The sequence below is a fragment of the Nilaparvata lugens genome, chromosome 9 (assembly GCF_014356525.2).
Source record: "Nilaparvata lugens isolate BPH chromosome 9, ASM1435652v1, whole genome shotgun sequence".
Lineage (NCBI taxonomy): Eukaryota > Metazoa > Arthropoda > Insecta > Hemiptera > Delphacidae > Nilaparvata > Nilaparvata lugens.
In genome coordinates, this window is record NC_052512.1 from 31,710,448 (window position 1) to 31,730,479 (window position 20,032).

Here is a 20,032-nt window from a genome sequence, read left to right on the forward strand (position 1 = left end):
AATGTTTCTCACAAAACTCATCATCGGGAAACTAGAAATTTATAATTAGAATTTTCTTCACTTTCCCAAAACTTATGAACCAAATTATTCAACGAGTTCTCAGAGGTGGGACACGTCATTAATGCAGTCAATGACTGATTAAGAAGACCGGAATGATTTGGAAATTCACCCAAAATAATGTCACCAAACACGGTAGGAATCACGCAAAACGAACACTCTTCACTAGATGAGACTTGACTATGATGACGTAATATTTTGTTGAATAACTGACATCCCAATAGAAGATCAACGGAACGTTGTTCATAGAACACAGAATTTTTTCAACTCATTTTGCACTTTTGAACTGAGATAAATAGGGGGCAATGAACCAACTATTTTATCAATCACATAAGCCTCAGCTTCTAAACGAGGGTGATTTGAGCCCTTAGGTTTCAACAAACATTTCACAACACCAGAAGAATTCCCTACACTCGAGGAATTCAAACCAGAGAAATTTTGATGACAATCATGAACAGATAAACCAAGTTTTATAACAAGATCTTTTGTGATGAAATTGGCAGTACTACCAGAATCAATCATTAAACGAACACCAATAAACGAACCAGATGAATTTTTAATAACTGCTTGAGCAGTACCTAGAACAACACTCGTTTTAGAATTAAACTAACAATTGATGACTTATCAATAACATTATCAGTGATACCACAATGCTTAGAAGAATTTGAATTCTCAACAACATTCATAGTGCTATCAGTTTGAGTGATCGAATCAACGGATTTCGATTTCAAAGCAACTTTAGAGATGTTATCAGTAGACTTCTGATAACGAACAGGAGAATTCGATCGGCTATTATCACTACTACGAGGATAATGAAGTAATTTATTATGCATACGACCACAATAACACAACGATTTAGACTTGCATTGGTTTACAGCGTGAAATTTGGAGAAACAATTGAAACAGACTCTCAATGATTTCATAAATTCATTCCTAGCTTTTGGATCTCTTTTCAAGAAAGCAGGACATTTGAATAACGAATGATTCGTTGAGTTGCAAAATGAGCATTTTGTTTCAGCACTATCATTCAATTCACAAGTAACTGAGCTGCTTTTATTTCGAACGCTGTTATCAGCCTGAGTAGATAAGACAACCTTTTTCTGAAAATACTTATTTTTCGGCTTTTCGATAGATTTTTGTTCATTAACAGACGGCACATCAGATGCAGATAATTGATAAGATCCAACTCTCTTATTCACGAAATCAATCAACTGTTGACAAGAAGGAAAGCTCTTATCCGCTACCTCGAGCTCAACGATTCACCTGATATTTTGTCTAATTGACGAATAGCTAATGAGTACAAGATATAATCAGCCAAATCAGGAACTTTCAACGATTTCAGAGTGGTAATACTATCACCTACTTCAACAAGAAAATCTTGAAGCGATTGTAACGAAGGTTTAAATGGGATTGAACTAGTTTTCAAAATCTCATTTACGTAGTAGTTAGCTAGCACCCTATCACTTTCATAACGCTTGCATAGAGTTTTCCATGCCAATCAAAATCACTACTTATCTGAAAAGATTTCACTACTCTGGCTGTTTCGCCTTTCAACAAATTATGCAAAATATGAGATTTATGAACAGGAGAATAATATTTATCATCCACAATCAATGATGAAAAGATATTTTTGAATCTAGGCCAGTCTGAAATATCAGAGCCATCAAACGGTTTTATTTCAGTTAGAGGTAATATCATGTTCAAACGGGGAGAATGAGAGGTTGAAGTTGAGGGTTCACTTTTCTCCTTCGTTTCTCATTTTTCATTTGATTCAATTTATCACGAGCATTTATTATTGCACAGGATAAATTATCAATAACGGTAAGTTCGCCGGGCCAGCTAGTATAATAATAATTATTATTAATTCATTAGCGTTTGAATAATTGCAATATCTTAGTAATTTCCTTCCGTAGCCTATTTTTGAAAATGTTTGTTGGTGTTTTGCAGGACGACTATGTGTTCCGTATGAGGGTGGTCTACCAGCAGGAGATGAGTGTGATGAAGGCGGTGGTGGGGGAAGGGGGCGTGGTCGCCTACAAGGACAACCCACAGTCTCTGGCAGCAGAGCGCGACCTCGTCCATTTGCCACTCATCACCAGTGTGTTGGCTGGGTGAGTAGTTCACTTCATCAACATTTCACTTGATCAACTATCACACCGTGTATAGTGACAACACAAACATTCACAATTATTATTAAACAAACATTTTTAAACGAAAATCCCAATGAATGCTGTAAATCACCCCGAAGACTTCTGCTACTGCAAATATTGACAACAGGGTAAACAGCTATAGAGAGGTCCACGTTGTAATGGCAGTGTTTGATTGGAAGTATTGTATTGCTATCCTTGTCTATCATTCAACAAAGTGGATAACGCTATCTCTTCCTCGCTTTGCTCTGTTGCCAGATCGTCTCTTAACAATGTAGAATTGATAATTAATTAATCCTATTATATTAAGCGAGCAATTTCTGTATTTATATATCTGGTTATTTATATATCTGGTTATTCTTATATCTGGCTATTTTTATATGGTTATTCATGTTTAACGGATCTCGAAAACGGCTCTAACGATTTTCACGAAATTTAGAACATAGTAGGTTTATGATATAAAAATTTGATTGCACTAGGTCTCATCCTTGGAAAAACTCGCTGAACGACATTAAAAGGATAATTCATCCTTGGCTGAAACAGCTGTGGATAGTTAAAAAGTGAGTGAGCGAGTGAGTATGTGTAAAATCAAAATATCTTATCCCCGAAATTCATAAGGTGACGTATAGCCAGCTGTGAAATATAAACACGATCATTTTAGAGAATTGTGTTCTGTTTATCAATAAATAAAGATAACGAGCGAAGCTCGGTGCCCCGATATTAAGATATTTAATCTTGATTATGAAATCATTGAAGAATATAATTTCTTGCTTAATAAAATATAATTATTTTAAACGAGAATGAACAGTTGATATTACATCAATAAACCTGTATCAGCTACCGAATATACAAGGCATTGACAAGGCAGAGGATCGGTAACGTTGTTCTCCTATTCTTCTCCACTGCCATTATAACGTGGACCTCACTACAGCAAAAAGCAAGACACCATTAATGTTACATGAAATTTATATCTTGTTTATAGTTACTAATTGTCTTTGACTCTATTACAGTTGTCAAAATAGTCCTTTAGACTATAAAAGCGAAATGGCACTCACTGACTGACTGACTCACTCACTCACTCACTCACTCACTCGCAGAACTAAAAATCTATCGGACAAAAAACGTTCAAATTTGGTAGGTGTGTTCAGTTGGCCCTTTAGAGGCGCACTAAGAACGGATTTGGAAAAAATTCCCAAAGATACACCCAAAATCTGCGTTTTTCCAGCGTTTTCTCAGCTTTATCGAGAAAAAATGAACATAAAATGTTCAAATTTAGTACAGAAGCTCAGCTAGGGTGTAATAATGTTGTGTTAGAAGGAATTTGCAATAACGTCAAAGATACGCCCAAAATTAACGTTTTTACAGCGGTTTTTTTGCTTTTTCTCAGATTTATCGAGAACAAATGAACAGAAAATGTTCAAATTAACTACAGAATCTAAGCTGGGGTGTAATAATGTTGTTTTAGAAGGAATTTGAAATAACGGCAAAGATACGCCCAAAATCTGCGTTTTTCCAGCGTTTTTTTGCTTTTTCTCAGATTTATCGAGAACAAATGAACAGAAAATGTTCAAATTAACTACAGAAGCTCAGTTGGGGTGTAATAATTTTGTTTCAGAAGGAATTTGAAATAACGCCAAAAATACGCCCAAAATTAGCGGTTTTTTGCGTTTTCTCAGTTCTTTCATCAAGTAATATACAGAAAATGTTCAAATTAACTACAGAAGCTCAGTTGGGGTGTAATAATTTTGTTTCAGAAGGAATTTGAAATAACGCCAAAAATACGCCCAAAATTAGCGGTTTTTTGCGTTTTCTCAGTTCTTTCATCAAGTAATATACAGAAAATGTTCAAATTTGGTACAGAGGTTTAGCTAGGGTCTAAACATTTTGTGATAAGGTGACCTCAATGTTTCATCAAAGATACGCCCAAAATCAGCGTTGTTCTCAGCTTTTATGCGTTTTTTCACCTTTTTCAATATCCTAACGAAGTTAGCCACCCTGCACTAAATAATTGAATTTAATCGGTGATTGAATCGAGCGAGGAAGTACTTTGACTTTCTGATGGAATGAAGCATGCTTGAATGAAAAATACAGGCGAGCGAAGCGAGCACGCTGATCTAATTTTAGACGATCCAGTCGGGGGTCCAGGGGGCGGACCCCCCTGCCTAGACGGATATGGCGAGCGAAGCAAGCCTGACGGCTAGTCCTTAATATTTCCTGCAACCGAATTTGTATTACTTGGTAAATCTTTCTACTAATATAACTAGGTTTTTCTTCATAGAAATTCAATCTATAATACTGGGAGAAGGTACTCTTATGCCGTGTATTACATTCATGCGTCTTGTTGATAGTCTGTAGTGAACACCTTCTAATATATATATATATATATATATATATATATATATATATATATATATATATATATATATATATATATATATATACATTTCAAAATATAGAGACAGGGAACACTGAAAATCTCCATTTCAATAAAATAATACCTACAAAATGTGTTTGTGGATGCAACCTCAACCTCAAGTACGCAGTGCTTTCTTTTGACTGATGTAAATATGCTGAAGGTTACTCTCTCTCTCTAGCTCCCCATAGGGCCACTGAATCTATATAAATAAAAATCGAGCCTCAAATTTTGACATGCAATAACTTTTTTATGTGTGCACCGAATTTGATGATTTTTGTTTAGTTGTGTTTTTTATGTTCAGGAGCAGGTTTATGGCCTATCAAATTTATGATCAGACTTCAGGACTCTTTCCTACTGTCCTTCAAAGTTTGCATGTAATCCTTATGGGAGAAGATTTGTGAGCTGGCCACACACAGAAATAAAAATCAGCTGTTATAATAATTGCGTCATCCAACAGCCGTCGGTAGATCTGTTTTTCAATTTATCTACTGATTCTCAAAATTGTAATTCTCAATAATGCCGTGGTACGAACGACGTCCAAACTTGGGTCGTAGAACTCGAAATGCTGTAAATTTAGAATATGCACGGGAAAATCAGCAGCAAGAAGATATATCATTCAATTCCCAGCAAGCTGCTTTCAACATATCTAAAAATACAAACTGCTGCACAATTAACTGATCACATAGGAATTCCATATTAAGATATAAATGTTAATACTGAGTGTTGGATGAATTTCATAAAAATATAGTGCATCAGATTAAGCTAAGGCTAAGCACACCTGAGGAGTAGCGGCTTGGTGATACAAAGTGTTGATCTTAAGGAGATTGCCTTATCACACCGTTCCACGCCATGCCCGATTCAGTGTGTGTGTGTGTGAGTTCTTCCATTCAAACCAATAAGCAAGAAAAATGGATGCAAAATGCCGCATCGCGCCTCCTCAGGTGTGCATCCAGCTAAAATTTGTCATGAGATGCATTAACTATTTGGCGGTACGAAGTTCGCCGGGCCAGCTAATAAGTAATAATTATGTGACTCTACCAAGCAATGGCTATCAATCGACACACTATACATTATTTATCTATGAATGTATTGATGTTTGGAGGTATGCATTGCATTGCAGGCTATCAGGCGAGCACCAGGCGTTTGGATCGGCAGCTGCACTGGCAAAGCGTTGGCTGCGCGCGCACATGCTGGACGCCATCTTGTTTCCCGATGTGGTGGTCGACCTGCTGGTAGCCGCCCTATTCGTTAGCCCCGCCCCCCTGGCCACGCCCCTCCAGCCACAGACCGCCTTCCTGCGGCTGCTGGAAAAGCTGGCCAACACCAATTGGTGCACTGAGCCGCAAATCATTAACTTCAACAACCAGCTGACCAGTCAGTACATTCCTGATATATTTTTTGTCAATTTCAGCTGTTTTTGTAGTGTATCTATGTAACAGTAGTACGGTTATATTGTTCTGTGAACAGTAGACCTCGCGCAGTTATAAACCACAGCTTCCTCTTAAGATGCGTACAGATATACGTGCCGCGAACATGAGCAATTCACTTTTAATCAGCTGACTATATCTGTATTTTTACAGAAACGGTAAGATACAGATATAAAAAGCTTGGCATCAGCTGATTGAAAGTGAATTGCTCATGTTCGCGGCGCGTAAATCTGTACGCATCTCTATACTGTCCATCAGATTAAATCCTGTCTGTATGTCGTGTCGGCGAGATATCGGTGTGAAAACGGCTAATGGCTGTTGGGGTTGGTGTATCAAAAATGCTTACATAAAAAGCTAATCTCCTTCAAGACATACTGGCAACAGGACAGCCCGAGTTCAAAGCAGAGAAAGGTCGAGAGACAATACTATATTATTTTGGTTATTAATTGCATGCAATCAATAGTTCATTGAATTGTGCATGAAAATTGCATTCAATGAGGCATGCAATTAATAGTCCACACAGCTGATTTTTCACCAAGTTACATTGAGATATTGAATTGCATGCGTCATGGCATGCAATTTATAATCCACTAGACAGCTGATTTAACCGGAAGACATCTAGGCGCCCAGACAATCTGTTATAAGTTCTTTGCATCCTATTTAATAGTGCATAAAAATAGCATTCAATGAGGCATGCAATTAATAGTCTACACAGCTGCTGATTTTTTACCAAGTTACTTTGAGATATTGAATTACATGCGTCATGGCATCCGATTTATAATCCACTCGACAGCTGATTTATGATGAGTAATTCTATAGTCTGATTTTTACTCTAATATTGACATATGAAGGAGGCTCCTTTTTCCTTTTATATTATCCTTGAACTTGAAACGCAAAATTTCTAAAACCTTGTATATACGTCGACGCGCAATTTAAAAAGGAACATACCTGTCAAATTTCATGAAAATTTATTGCTGCGTTTCGCCGTAAATGTGCAACATTTAAACATAAACAGAAATGCAAAAACCGTCGACTTGAATCTTAGACCTCTCTTCGCTCGGTCAATAAGAAAGAGTAGAGTAGGTTGCAAAAATGGTCAAAAATTAAAATCGCTCAAACTCTCAGGAATGATAGTACTTTTCGAGAGGAACAATAATACTATGTCATCATAATTGGCGAAATTGACTTCTATTCTTGAGTATGAGCATTTGAAGATTCTAAAAATACTACTACTGTCTCTTGAATATACTAAAAATATCAATCTTTTGCTTCTCGAAGTCCAAATTTCAATTTCCTTTCTAGATTTTTCAGATTTAATGTGGAAATTTCATTCATGGGACATTAATACATTCCATATATTAATATAGAAATATAATCTATAGTGAGGTCCACGTTATAATGGCAGTGGAGAAAGATAGGAGAACAACGTTGCCGATCCTCTGTCTTGTCAATGCCTTCTATGGAGGGTAACTGATACCGGTTTATTGATGTAATATTAGCTGTTCATTATCGTTTAAGATAATAAATTATATTTTATCAAGCAAGAAATCATATTTTAGAATGATTTCATAATTAAGATAAAATATTTTGTTAATTAATTATATTTCTACATTGTTAAAAACGATTTGGCAGCAGAGCATAGCGAGAAAGAGATAGCGCTATCCGCTTTGTCGAATGATAGACAAGGATAGCAACACTATTGTCTATCAAATACTGCCATTATAACGTGGACCTCACTATAATGCCTCACTATAAATACATGAAATCTATAATGAATGGGATTATGAAAAGACATTACTAGTTGAAAGAATGATGAACAATATAGCCTAAGATTAATAAACTGCACAGTCAACCGCTCTGAATGAAGTTGAGTAAATTGTGTCATTAATAAGTGATTACAAAACTGATGGAATACATGATTCCCAGTAATAATAAATAACTTTAGTTTCCAGGAGAGAACGAAAAACTGTCTGGAAAAGACATGATTCAATCAGGTAAATAAATAATTTAGTTCAGAAAAGTAATGTCTGTACTCTACAGAATCTAAAAGCGGTCTCTCGTTCAGCTCCCCAAGTCGACCGAATCAGGCTCAAAAAATAGGTATCAGGCTGAGCAATAATACATGAAAATACCAAATTACAAAGGACGTGGTGGGGACGACAATAATTTCCCTCAATAGAACGAGAAATGAATACAACTAACAAGGACAGAATACAGCAAAATTCCCTCAATCGAAGTAAAAGACTGAGCAATAGAATGGATTTTCAGCTAATTTTTTATGATGATTTTGCGTCTACAACAATTCTAAGTATTCAGGAAAACGTTGGAAGACAATAGAGGAAATATTAGAATTTAATGTGCTGAATTACATCATGAAACTACTCCGTTACCGTGAGAATCACAACGTTAATCCAGCACACTGAAAATTATCTTGGAGAAGTTATAATTTTGAAAAAATAAATTTCGGCACAACTATTGTCAATCAAATACTGCCATTATAACGTGGAACCCACTATATCTGTTAACCTTGTTGTCATTATTTGCAGTAGCAGAAGTCTTCGTGGTTATTTACAGCATTCATTGGGATTTTCGTTTATGAATGTTTGTTTAATAATCGACCGAACGAATTGAGGTCTAAGATTAAAGTCGACGGTTTGGCATTTCTCTTAATGTTTAAATGTTTATATGTTGCGCATTTACGGCGAAACGCGGTAATAGATTTTCATGAAATTTGACAGGTATGTTTTTTAAATTGTGCGTCGACGTATACATACGGTTTTTTTTGTAATTTTGCATTTTAAGGATAATACAAAAGGAAAAAGGAACCTCCTTCATACGCCAATATTAGAGTAAAAATCAGACTATAGAATTATTCATCATAAATCAGCTGACAAGTGATTACACAGATGTGTGGAGAAGCCAGTCTATTACTGTATTTGTATAAGGTCTATAGTTTCAATCAGAGACCTTGAAGAGGTATACATCTTTAAGCTGGGTTTACACCAAAGTTATTAACAAAATGTTAATAACTTAATCCTTATAGATTCTATTAGATTGAACGCAAGTTGACAAACACACATGTTCATCATGTGTATGATAATTTATGTTCAATCTAATATAATCTATAAGGATTGAGTTATCAACATTTTGTTAATAAATTTGGTCTAATCGCAGCTTTAAGGTCTTTGGTTTCAATATTTTGTTTTGCAGTCATGGTATTATTATGCGTGTCCATCAGTATCAATATTCTCACATTCGAAAAAACTAATTTAATAGGTGATTAAAAATAATCAAATGAACTAAATAATGCTGAAGAAATTATAATATTTTTGATTGAAAAAAATTAATTTTCATTAGATGGGAAGATTATCACGGAACTGGATGAATATTATATAAATTCTGGAATAGAAATATATTTTATTCATTGTTTAAATTAACATAAATATTAATAAATTATGGAATACAAATTCAAACGTGAACTGATTTTGTTAACATTAAAAACAGTTGACATCAGGTACTTGTGGATGAGAATACTGCGTGAGGTCTACTGTTCACAGAACTACTAGTAATTGTGAATGTCTGTGTTGCAGGAGAAGATATGAGCGAAGTGGATGAGCTTTTCAGAACAGGCAAGGAGTTGGGCTCTGGACCTGCCCTGTTCCTGGCCACCAGCTATGACCGGTCAGGTGCTGTGTTCACCCGGAACGCCCCCTCTCTGCCCGTGCTCTATCACCTGGCCAGAATTGCGCAAGCCTCCATTGATGTCCTTCACAATCAGCTGATCAACGCTCAGCCGACCACTGACTTCAAGGTCAGTATGACCCGCCACAATCCGCCATCTCCAAGGGGGAACACGACTTGGTGCCACCCCGTCTACTTGACACCCCGTCAACCTGTCCCCTTTTAAAACCGGTTTTGAGGGGACAGGTGGACGTGAGCCGTCCCCGTCTACTTGTTTCCTTTCTAAGAAAGTGACAACTATAGTGAGGTGCACGTTATAATGACAGTATTTGATCAACTTTGGTTCTGTTATCCTTGTCTATCATTCGACAAAGCCGGTGGTACTATCCATTTCTAGGTCCAAAACGATGCCAATTATGTTTTCGACAGTGTAGAAATATAATAAATCAATTCAGAGAATCGGCATCGCTATTTTTCTATCTTTATCCACTGCCATTATAACGTGGACCTCACTATAGTCGACGGAACACTCTGACGCGAGGGTGCGAGGTGTCAGGTTGTCGTTTACGGTCATGACTAGTTGGCACCTTCGGTCCAGAAGGTGACAAGTAGTCGGGGTGTCAACTTGACGGCAATTGTATATTTTTACGTGGGTACAGGTTGTCGCCTATGGCCAAAAACCAGGTGTCAGGTAGTCGGGGTGACACCTAGACGGCGACCCATCCAAGGGATAGTGAGGTCCACGTTATAATGGCAGTGTTTGATTGACAATAGTGTTGCTATCATTCGACAAAGCAGATAGCGCTATCTCTTTCTAGCTTTGCAATGTTGTCAGTTTGCCAGGAATATTTTATGTTTACTTTTGACAACTAATATTATATAAAATGTAATGGGATGAATTGAGAAACATATGTGTGTACTCAGTGGTAGAATAGAGTCAAATATAGAAATTTGGCAACCTTGTTCTCTCATATTTCTTCACTGTCATTATAATGGGGATCTCACTATACACAAGGGATATACTCGACCACAATCCGCCATCTCCAAGGGAATTAGATTAATAATATTATTATTTACAGCATTTAATTTGGATTTTTGTTTAATAATTGAATAAGCGAAGTGAATTCTATGTTTCAAGTCAATCGGCGTTTGTCTGTTTGTTTGTAACCGCAGTTAAGTCGCAGTTATGGTCCGATTTGGATAAAATTTGGTATACAAGTACTTTGAAACAAGGCGCAGAAACGTATGTATTCAAATTTTTTAAATTCATCCCTGTTTCAAGATGGCGGCACTTTATTCGGAAATTTTACCCTAAAAATCAACCTAAATTTTCAATACTTTATCAGATCAGGTTCAAATTGGGCTCATTCTTCTCAGCTCTTCAAAGCGGTATTATTTCATGTATCACATGTTGAAAATTTTCTAATTTTTGGAATTCGATTTTTTTACAAGTCCCAATCCAAGTTTCAGATTTTTTTATCTTTTCAACCGTGCTTCCGAGATCAAAAGTGTAGAGGACCTTTATTCTTCAGCGCTCCAAGGTGGTCTTATTTCATATATCACATGTACAAAATTTTGAAAAATTATAATTTGATAATTCCCCCCCCCCATCCAAAAGTCCCAAATTTCAAGTTTCAGATTTCTTATCTCTTTAGCCATGCATCCTAGCTCAAAAGTGTAAGAAACTTTTATTTTCCAGCGCTCTAAGGCGTTCTTATTTCATACATTACAACATGTTGAAAATTTTGAATTTTTTATAATTCAATCATCCCCCCCCCAAGATCCACATTTCAAGTTTCAGATTTTTTATCTCTTTAACCGTGCATCCCAGTTTTTGTGTTTGTGTGTGAATAGGCGGGCGTGTGTCAATAGTGATTTTAGCGAGTGTAGCGAACTCTACTGTTCTCTGAACTTCTAGTAATTATTTTTTCATTAGCATTTGAATTAATGCAATATCTCAGTAATTTCTATGTGGAATTAAATAAGTTCAGTTTATTCATTTAATCATTCAGAATTACACAACTTGAAAAAAGTACCACAGGCTAAATCGCCCAAAACGGTTCCGATTTTAATTTTTACAACAGTCCAAATCTAGCTATGTTATGTTTCGCTTCAACTACAATTGAAGAATTTAAATATATATTAATTAAAAAATTAATAGTCAAGTTTTTGTCATAGAAAGCTGTATAAATCGAATAGAACTCGCACAGCATGTGAAACTCAGAATTTTATAATCTTACATTCAAAAGAAACAATGATTTGAGAGACTGTTATCTAGCCAGCACTCACATCACAACAGAACACCTCAAATCAGTCAGCAAGTGAGTAATAACAAGCCTCAATCACAGAATACTATGTATTCTGTGCCTCAATGGGCCAGTTTATAACTTCTCCAGTCAGTGCCACTGGAAATGATTGAGCAGCTTATTCGGTTTCAAGTTAACTGCTGTTCAGCTGTGTCACATTGTCCAAAAATAAAATAATTGGGCCCGGTTGCACAAAAGCTGGTTAAATTTTAACCGTTATTAATTCCACGAGGACTAATCAGAGGAAGCTTTTTTGAAAAGAAGGCTTCTCTGATTGCTTCTCGTGGAATCAACCATGATTAATATTCAACCGGCTTTTGAGCAACCGGCTTTTTTGTAGGTTGTAGATCAAAATTGATAAAAAAAAGTTTTATCAATTACTGAATACTGGATTTTAATCATGAGCATACATTATAATAGCAAGAATATTTCTGGGTATAATGTATCTATCAATCAATTTGATTTATAGTCCGGGCGCAAATGTCATGAATAAGGCACTCCGTGGTCATTTTTGAGTAACAGCCGTGGAAGATGTCTCAATTTCTTCGTTAGGTCTAGCATAATAAGGATCATGATGATAAGTCGATATCACAGGCAAACACCTCGGAAACAAGATGGCTGCCAAAATTTTCAGGTTTTTTTTGCTATATAGCTTGTATTTCAAAAACCGTTCAAGATATTCAACCGTTTTTTTAGACGAAAATATTTTACAAATCTTCCTCTACAATTTTTGTTTTATAAAATTTCCTCTAAAACGTATATTTTCTTAGTTTATACCCTTAAAAATCTCAAAAAAAAACTTTTTCTTAATTTCTTCGTCCGCTGTACGTCAAAAAGTGAGTTCTCCAGTGCCCTCCAAAGAAAACCCTGCATGATCTCTGGTGCGTTTTTCCATGCGCATGAGGTAACAAGCTAGAACTATAAAAAGTTATAATGGAATAAAATTTGAATAATTTAGAAAAAAAGTTTTTTTCATCTTTTGAAGGTTATAACAAAAAAAATATGCGTTTTAGAGGAAAATCTATAGGAAGATTTGTAAAATATTTTCGTCTAAAAAACGGTTGAATATCTTGAACGGTTATTGAAATACAAGCGATATAGCAAAACCCTGAAATTTTTGGCGGCCATCTTGGTTCCGAGGTGTTTGCCTGTTATTTCGACTTATCATTATCACGATCCTTATTATGCTAGACCTAACGAAGAAATTGAGACATCTTCCACGACTGTTACTCATAAATGACCACGGAATGACATTTGCGCCCGGACTATTAATTTATGTGATCTCATAGTATTTTTGTGTGATTTGAAATTAGATTGAAATTACATTTATATCAATATTATTTAAATTATAAGATAGAAAAATGCTCATAACCATCTTCGGTAATATTTTAGAATCCTTAAGCAAAGTTTCAAGTTAATCAGTCAGACGTGATGATACGTCGAACATGTGTTTCGTTTCCTGTACTAAGTGCCGGTTGCACAAACGCTGGTTAAATTTCAACCGTGATTAATTCCACAAGGACGAATCACAGAAGACTCTATTGAAAAGACGGCTTCTCTGATTGGTTCTCGTGATTAATATTTAACCGGCTTTTGTGCAACCGGGCCTATCCACTACCTCCGTAAACAAAGCTGTAGTGCGTTAGTGTGACGTCAGCACAGGTGGAGCTCCTAGACCAATAAGAACACTAGCTGATATAGATCAGCTGAAATCAACGAATTTTTATTGGTGTAGGACCCCTACCTGTGTTGACGTCACACAAATGCTCTACGGTTTTGTTTACGGAGAGGTATTGGCCTATTTATCTTCAATTTATCAAGATGATAATGTTTGTCTTTTATGTTTCACAGCTCATATTTCGACCTCCATTGGAATTCTTTGACTGGCTCATACACATTGATGCAGCTATGAATGCGTCAGCTCATCTGAGTATTGATGCAGCTGCCATTGTGCATTGTGAGCAAGCGACCAGGAAGAAAAATAAGAAGGACAATAAAGGGGATCAAAACTTGTCTATGATGGACAATATTAAGGACAATGAAGGGAACCAAAACTTGCCAATGATTGACTTCTGTCCAGTGAAGTGTTATTTGCAAGAGCTTAGGGCCAATTACGATGAGATGGCTCTCTTCTTCCATGACTCATACGGCGGATGCATAATTGGCGTTCTATTTAAGCCACAGGCTCTACAGACCAGAGAATTTAAGGTTTGTTTTCTATTTTTTCACTAAATAGTGAGGTCCACGTTATAATGGCAGTGTTTGATTAGCAATGGTGATGCTATCCTTGTCGTATCAGTCAACAAAGCGGATAGCGCTATCTCTTTCTCGTTTTGCTCTGTTGCCTTATCGTCTTTTAACAATGTAGAATCAATAATTAATTAACAAAATATTTCATCTTAATTATGAAACTATTTGAAAAATATAATTTCTTGCTTGATGAAATATAACTGATTATTTCAAACGAGAATGAACAGTTAATATTACATCAATAAATGTGTATCAGCTAGCGTATATAGGAAGCCGATGGAATTAAATAGAGAGTGCATTTATTCAAATGCTAATTAATATATAATTATTATTTAACGAAAATCCCAAATAAATGCTGCAAATCACCCCGAAGACCTATGCTACTGCAGACATTGACAACAGGGTTAACAGCTAGATAGAAATTCGATGAGAACTACTATCCAAAAATTTTTTTTCAAGTAGTGTTTTTTCTTTGTCAAGTTTTTTTGAGTAGTTCTCATCGAATTTCTATCTAGCTGTTAACCCTGTTGTCAATGTCTGCAGTAGCAGAGGTCTTCGGGGTGATTTGCAGCAATTATTTGGGATTTTCGTTAAATAATAATTATATATAGGAAGCATTGACAAGACGGCAACGTTGTTCTCCTATCTTTCTTCACTGCCATTATAACGTAGACCTCACTATAGCTGTTTGCGCCAATGTATCTGTTTTCGAATTCCAATCAACTGATCTCAATATTTTAATCCCTGTCAATATCATTCGAATCTGGTTTATACAGAGTTGTGCAGAGGAAACGCATGTTTTTCGAACAGCCAGTACTCGTCAACGGGAGAGGGTATTGCCCTGGAACGAATGTTGGCAAACGACCCATATTATGCCATTTCAGTTGCTATGAGCGTTGGAACGTACAACATCGTGTGTTCGCTGTTAAGCAGTTTTTTCTAGAAACAATGAATCTGTAGTCACAGTGCAACGCTTTTCCGTCAATATTTTAGAGTTGGGCGTCGAGGTGCAATGCCCGATCGAAATACAGTTCTCCGATGGGTTGCAGCGTTTAGGATTACTAGTTCCGTTATGATAAATAAACCACCTGGTCTTCCCCGTTCAGTTCGTACTCCTGAAAATGTAGACCGAGTCAGTGTCGTCGAGTCGATCGTCTAGGACTAGTAACAACTGCCGTTCTGACTTGGTCTACACTTTCCGGGGAACGGGGGTCGTCTGCCAACATTCGTTCCAGAGCAATACCCTCTTCCGTTGACGAGTACTGGCTGTTCGAAAAACATGCGTTTCCTCTGCACAACCCTGTATTTTTCCATTCAGATATAGCCTACATTTTATAGTTTCAAAGTCAATAAACTTCATTTTTAGTGGACTGTTAATAAAAAGGATCCTTTCATGTAAATGGCTGTTTCTTCATACTTCACTAATATTCATGTAGATACATGGCAACATTGAAAAATTGTAAATCAAATTGCATTCCATCTTCAAATCTATCAATAAATAAACCATCGTTCATATTTTGTAAAAATCATTGAATAGTAACTATATTATTTTATTTGTAATCTCTAAAGCGGCCCATAGACGAACAACTTGGTTGGCAACCTAGTTGCCAACTTGCTGTGTTGGAGTAGATGTTGTACGTCTGTGGGCAGGTTGGCGGTTGTAGCAACCGGTTGGTCCAACGGTTGGTGTGAGATCAAATAGTTTTGATTTTCTGTTGGCAACCATGTTGGAGCATCTGTGGAGAAGTTGACAACACAGTTCACAACCTCAGTATATGAATAGACGTAGTACATAGGCGTACTTTAATATGCTTAAAAGCATTTTTTGGGCATCATTTCACAATACACGAAAACTAGGTTTGAAAGGGCAGTTGAGTTATTGAGATGCAGTTATCTAGTAGAATGATTTTAAAATGGTTCTGTAGTATAATTCCTTAATGGTTTAGAATCTACTGTTGCTCAAATCCAGGCTATTTCATGAAATCAGGCCTTTTTACTTATCACAGTTATAGTAAACCAGGGAGCAGAATCTCAAAACACAATACAATCTGTTTGTATGCTGAGTAACAATTATTAAGTCTTGACTAAAATAAAATGAGAACTTGCTTTTTATTGAGCTTATACAATTTGTTGGAGGAATTTTTTATTTGAAGTACCTATTTCTTCACCTTTTTAAGTGAAGGCGGTTGATCGTTCTTGGTCTTCTATTAAATGTTGTTCTCATATAAAAACATTAACATTTTGTGTAAACAGTAAATCTGTAATGTAACACTTTTTCATAAGCCTCTTTTCTTGAGCTTGTTATAAAACATAGACCTGTTAAAAATGTAATATATGCTCTAAACTTGAAATGTTGAATGTAAAATCTTACTTAAAATCTTAAATGTGAGCCTTCTTTATTCATAACCAGGTTATATTATATAAAAACCTTATTTAATCACAACCAGGTTCGTTACATAGTTAGTATAGTTCAATAAAAGATAAGAGATCGCTCATTTACTGTAAATGTCGAGTGTAAACGTTACAGCAGTAGAGCTGATCGGGAAATGAAGTTGGCAAAAGCAGGTTGACCGTCTGTGGGAAACCGTGGCCAACCAAGTTGGCAACTAGGTTGCCAACCAAGTTGTTCGTCTATAGGCCGCTTAAGACCCGGCTGCACAAAAGCCGGTTAAATGTTAACCGTGATTAATCTCATGAGAACCAATCAGAGAAGGTTTTTTGAAAAGACTAGCTTCTCTGATTGGTTCTCGTGGAATTAAACACGGTTACAATTTAACCGGAACTATAAGTATGAAAGGAATAATATATTGTAATCTACATTAATAGGATTTAATGTAGGTAATCGATGTATTTTCTTGCAGGTTTCGCATTTCAACTCCAGGAAGCCTGTCATTGAAAAGGACAAGTTTAAGCTGGAACTGAATAAGGAGGCCATTCTTGAAGACTTCAAAGCATTGGGCAAGGGTATAGTGAAGGAAATTGTTGTAAACAAAAAGTAACCTTCGAGCATTTTGTGTATGACTCTTGCAAAAAAATATCTATTTCCTTTATCGGTTGCATTTCAACTGTTAAAAAATATATAATTTAATAATAAATTATTATTATTATTATTTCAACTGTTTATTCTTTCGCTACAATACAGAGTGAGTTATTCACTGAAACTTAAAATATTTCCTCCTCTCACAAATCAGAGAAATCAATCATCTTCAAATACGTATAACTATAATAAATAAATAAATAATACAGGGCCAGTTGCACGTCCGTCTGTTAAATATGGACAATAACGTCGATTAACAAATCAGCGTTAGTTTTACGGATTAATTTCTGTTCCACCAAGATCGGTTAGTTTTAAATCCCGATTAAGTTTACCGGTTAACTAACCAAGATTTTAACGGTTTCACAATCCGGCAACACTGTAATTTAACTGACACAAAATAATTGAGGTTATGTTATTGAAGCAGTGAATTTGAAAGTTAAAAAATATTAAAAAACAAGATCATGGTCCAATATTATTAGACAAAGAAAAAATTAGTTTGATTTCAATTCTAATAAGAGAAAATATTTACATAATAAAAAACTGATAATGATAGGAATGTTTTAAGGTAAAAATGAGGTTAATATGTTATTGAAGCGGTGAATTTGACCATTCAATATAGAGGCATGCGCCATAAAAATACTCTGTCTGTCGCCAGTGTCAAGTGCTATGCTGCTAACAGACGACAACAGATCGAAAACTAACCTCTAAAATCAGAATCTAATTTTGAATGCTAATATCAGCTAAATACACTTCTCTATTTTATCAATGAATGAAATTCATTCATATATTTAGCCCATACTTTGAATTTTTTAGTTTTTTTTACCAAAAACTAATAGAAAGACAGCTATCAGTAGGTACCTAACCGGCGTTAGTTGGATGTGATTCCCCGTGAATGTCCTGTTAAAAATATTTTACGTCGATTAGTTTAACCAGCGTTATTTTTCGATTTTTACCTTTGTGCAACCAAATTTTCCTCGTTTCAACTAATCGCGGTTAAAACGATGTCAACTAATCAGAATTAAAAATTGTTTACGCCGGTTAGTTTAATCGGCGTTATCGCTTGAAATTTCTGTTTTGTGAAACCAAAATGCATCGGTTAGCACTAATCTTGATCAAAGTACAGCATTTAATCGTGATTAAACGTTAACCGACGTACGAAAAACTGGGGGTTAATGTCAAAAACATAGAAATGTCATAACAAAATGTCATCAGCTTACAGCAATATCACATTTTATTTTCATTATTTTATTTTTAAAATCAATTGCCTAGGACTCTCAAGTCAAAAAAGCATTTAAACAAATAACTTTCAAAATTGAATTTCGAAAAACTCATCTACCTTATATAACTGAAGAATAGGAGTGAATATTGCCTATGTGATGACATATTATTGTTCCTCTCGTCAAGTACTATCATTCCTGAGAGTTAGAGCGATTTTAATATCTGACCATTTTTGCAAATTCCATGCATTCATGGATTTCATGAAAAATGCAAATCTCCCAGATTTGGTTGATATTCAGGCTATGGATAGAGGTGACCTAACAAGTGTCGTGCTATAATATGAGGAAAGAACTGGCTTATACAAGGACGGGATAGGAAAAATATTATATTATCTATTACTATCTATTCTAAATTATCTATTACTTTGCATCACCTTACATCTGGTACTTGTATTTTTTACAATACTATTGAATGCTGGTTGCACAAAAGCTGGTTAAATTTTAACCGTGATCGATTCCACGAGAACCAATCAGAGAAGCCGTCTTTTCAAAATAGCCTTCTCTGATTGGTTCTTGTGGAATCGATTACGGTTAAAATTTAACAGGCTTTTGTGCCACCTGGCTTGAAGGTATTAAGATAGGGTAGTGATTTTGTAATTGAATTATTGAATGAATTATTTGCTTTTTTATGGTTGAATTGTATTTTACTACGATATACAAAGAGAAATAAACTTTTTTTATTAATCTTCAACCAATTTCTTCGGGTTTCTACGTCTTCTTCTACTGCTTCGACGTCTCCTATCTCTTCTTCTTCTTCTTCGACTAGTTTTGACGACTATAGTTTTGACGGAGATACATAGTCGGTTCGGAGCCGTTCTGCCAATACTATAAATAGGATAGAAAGTGAAACAGAGAACTGAATAAAAGTTTGTTTCCGAGCTCAGGATTTAGCTAAGTTCTAGACTTTAAACAGCTGGAGTCAGAAAACTGGCTTTTCGAGACGGGGCGTAGTTGTAGTCCACGTTCAAATTAAATTTCGAAAAACTAGAAAATTGAACACGAAATAAAATAAAGAGAAAATTGTGTTAACTATTTTGAATTAGTTAGGAATGGTTCATTTCGTCAAAGAAAAACGTTTCCAATTTTATAGAAATGAGAAAATGAAGACTATCATATAGTGAGATCCACGTTATAATGACAGTGGATTAAGATGGGAGAACAGCGTTGCCGATTCTCTGCCTTGATTAATTATCTTTCTACATTGTCAATAATAGATTTGGCATCGTTGCTGAGCAAGAAAAGGATAGTACTACCTGCTTTGTCGAATGATAGACAAGGATAGCAACACCAAAGTTGATCAAATACTGTCACTATAACGTGGACCTCACTATAGAAACTGCGACTAGGCCACGTTTTGGAAGGCCAGTTTTCTGACTCCAGCTGTTTAACCTTCTGGCAGTCGCACTGTTGTAAAAAGTACAACAGTGTAATTTC

General features: G+C 35.7%; 1 protein-coding gene across 1 annotated transcript in view; it reads left to right on the forward strand.

The window, feature by feature from the left end:
• LOC111046856 (nucleolar protein 6) overlaps nt 1–17,390 on the forward strand; it is a gene marked incomplete in the record, with an annotated part of 84,835 nt that extends 67,445 nt beyond the window's left edge. The window contains 3 exon segments of the mRNA XM_039435243.1: nt 9,641–9,858; nt 13,886–14,242; nt 17,146–17,390. Of these exon segments, the coding sequence (XP_039291177.1) occupies nt 9,641–9,858; nt 13,886–14,242; nt 17,146–17,283 (713 nt within the window).
• Nucleotides 17,391–20,032: the final 2,642 nt, after the last annotated feature.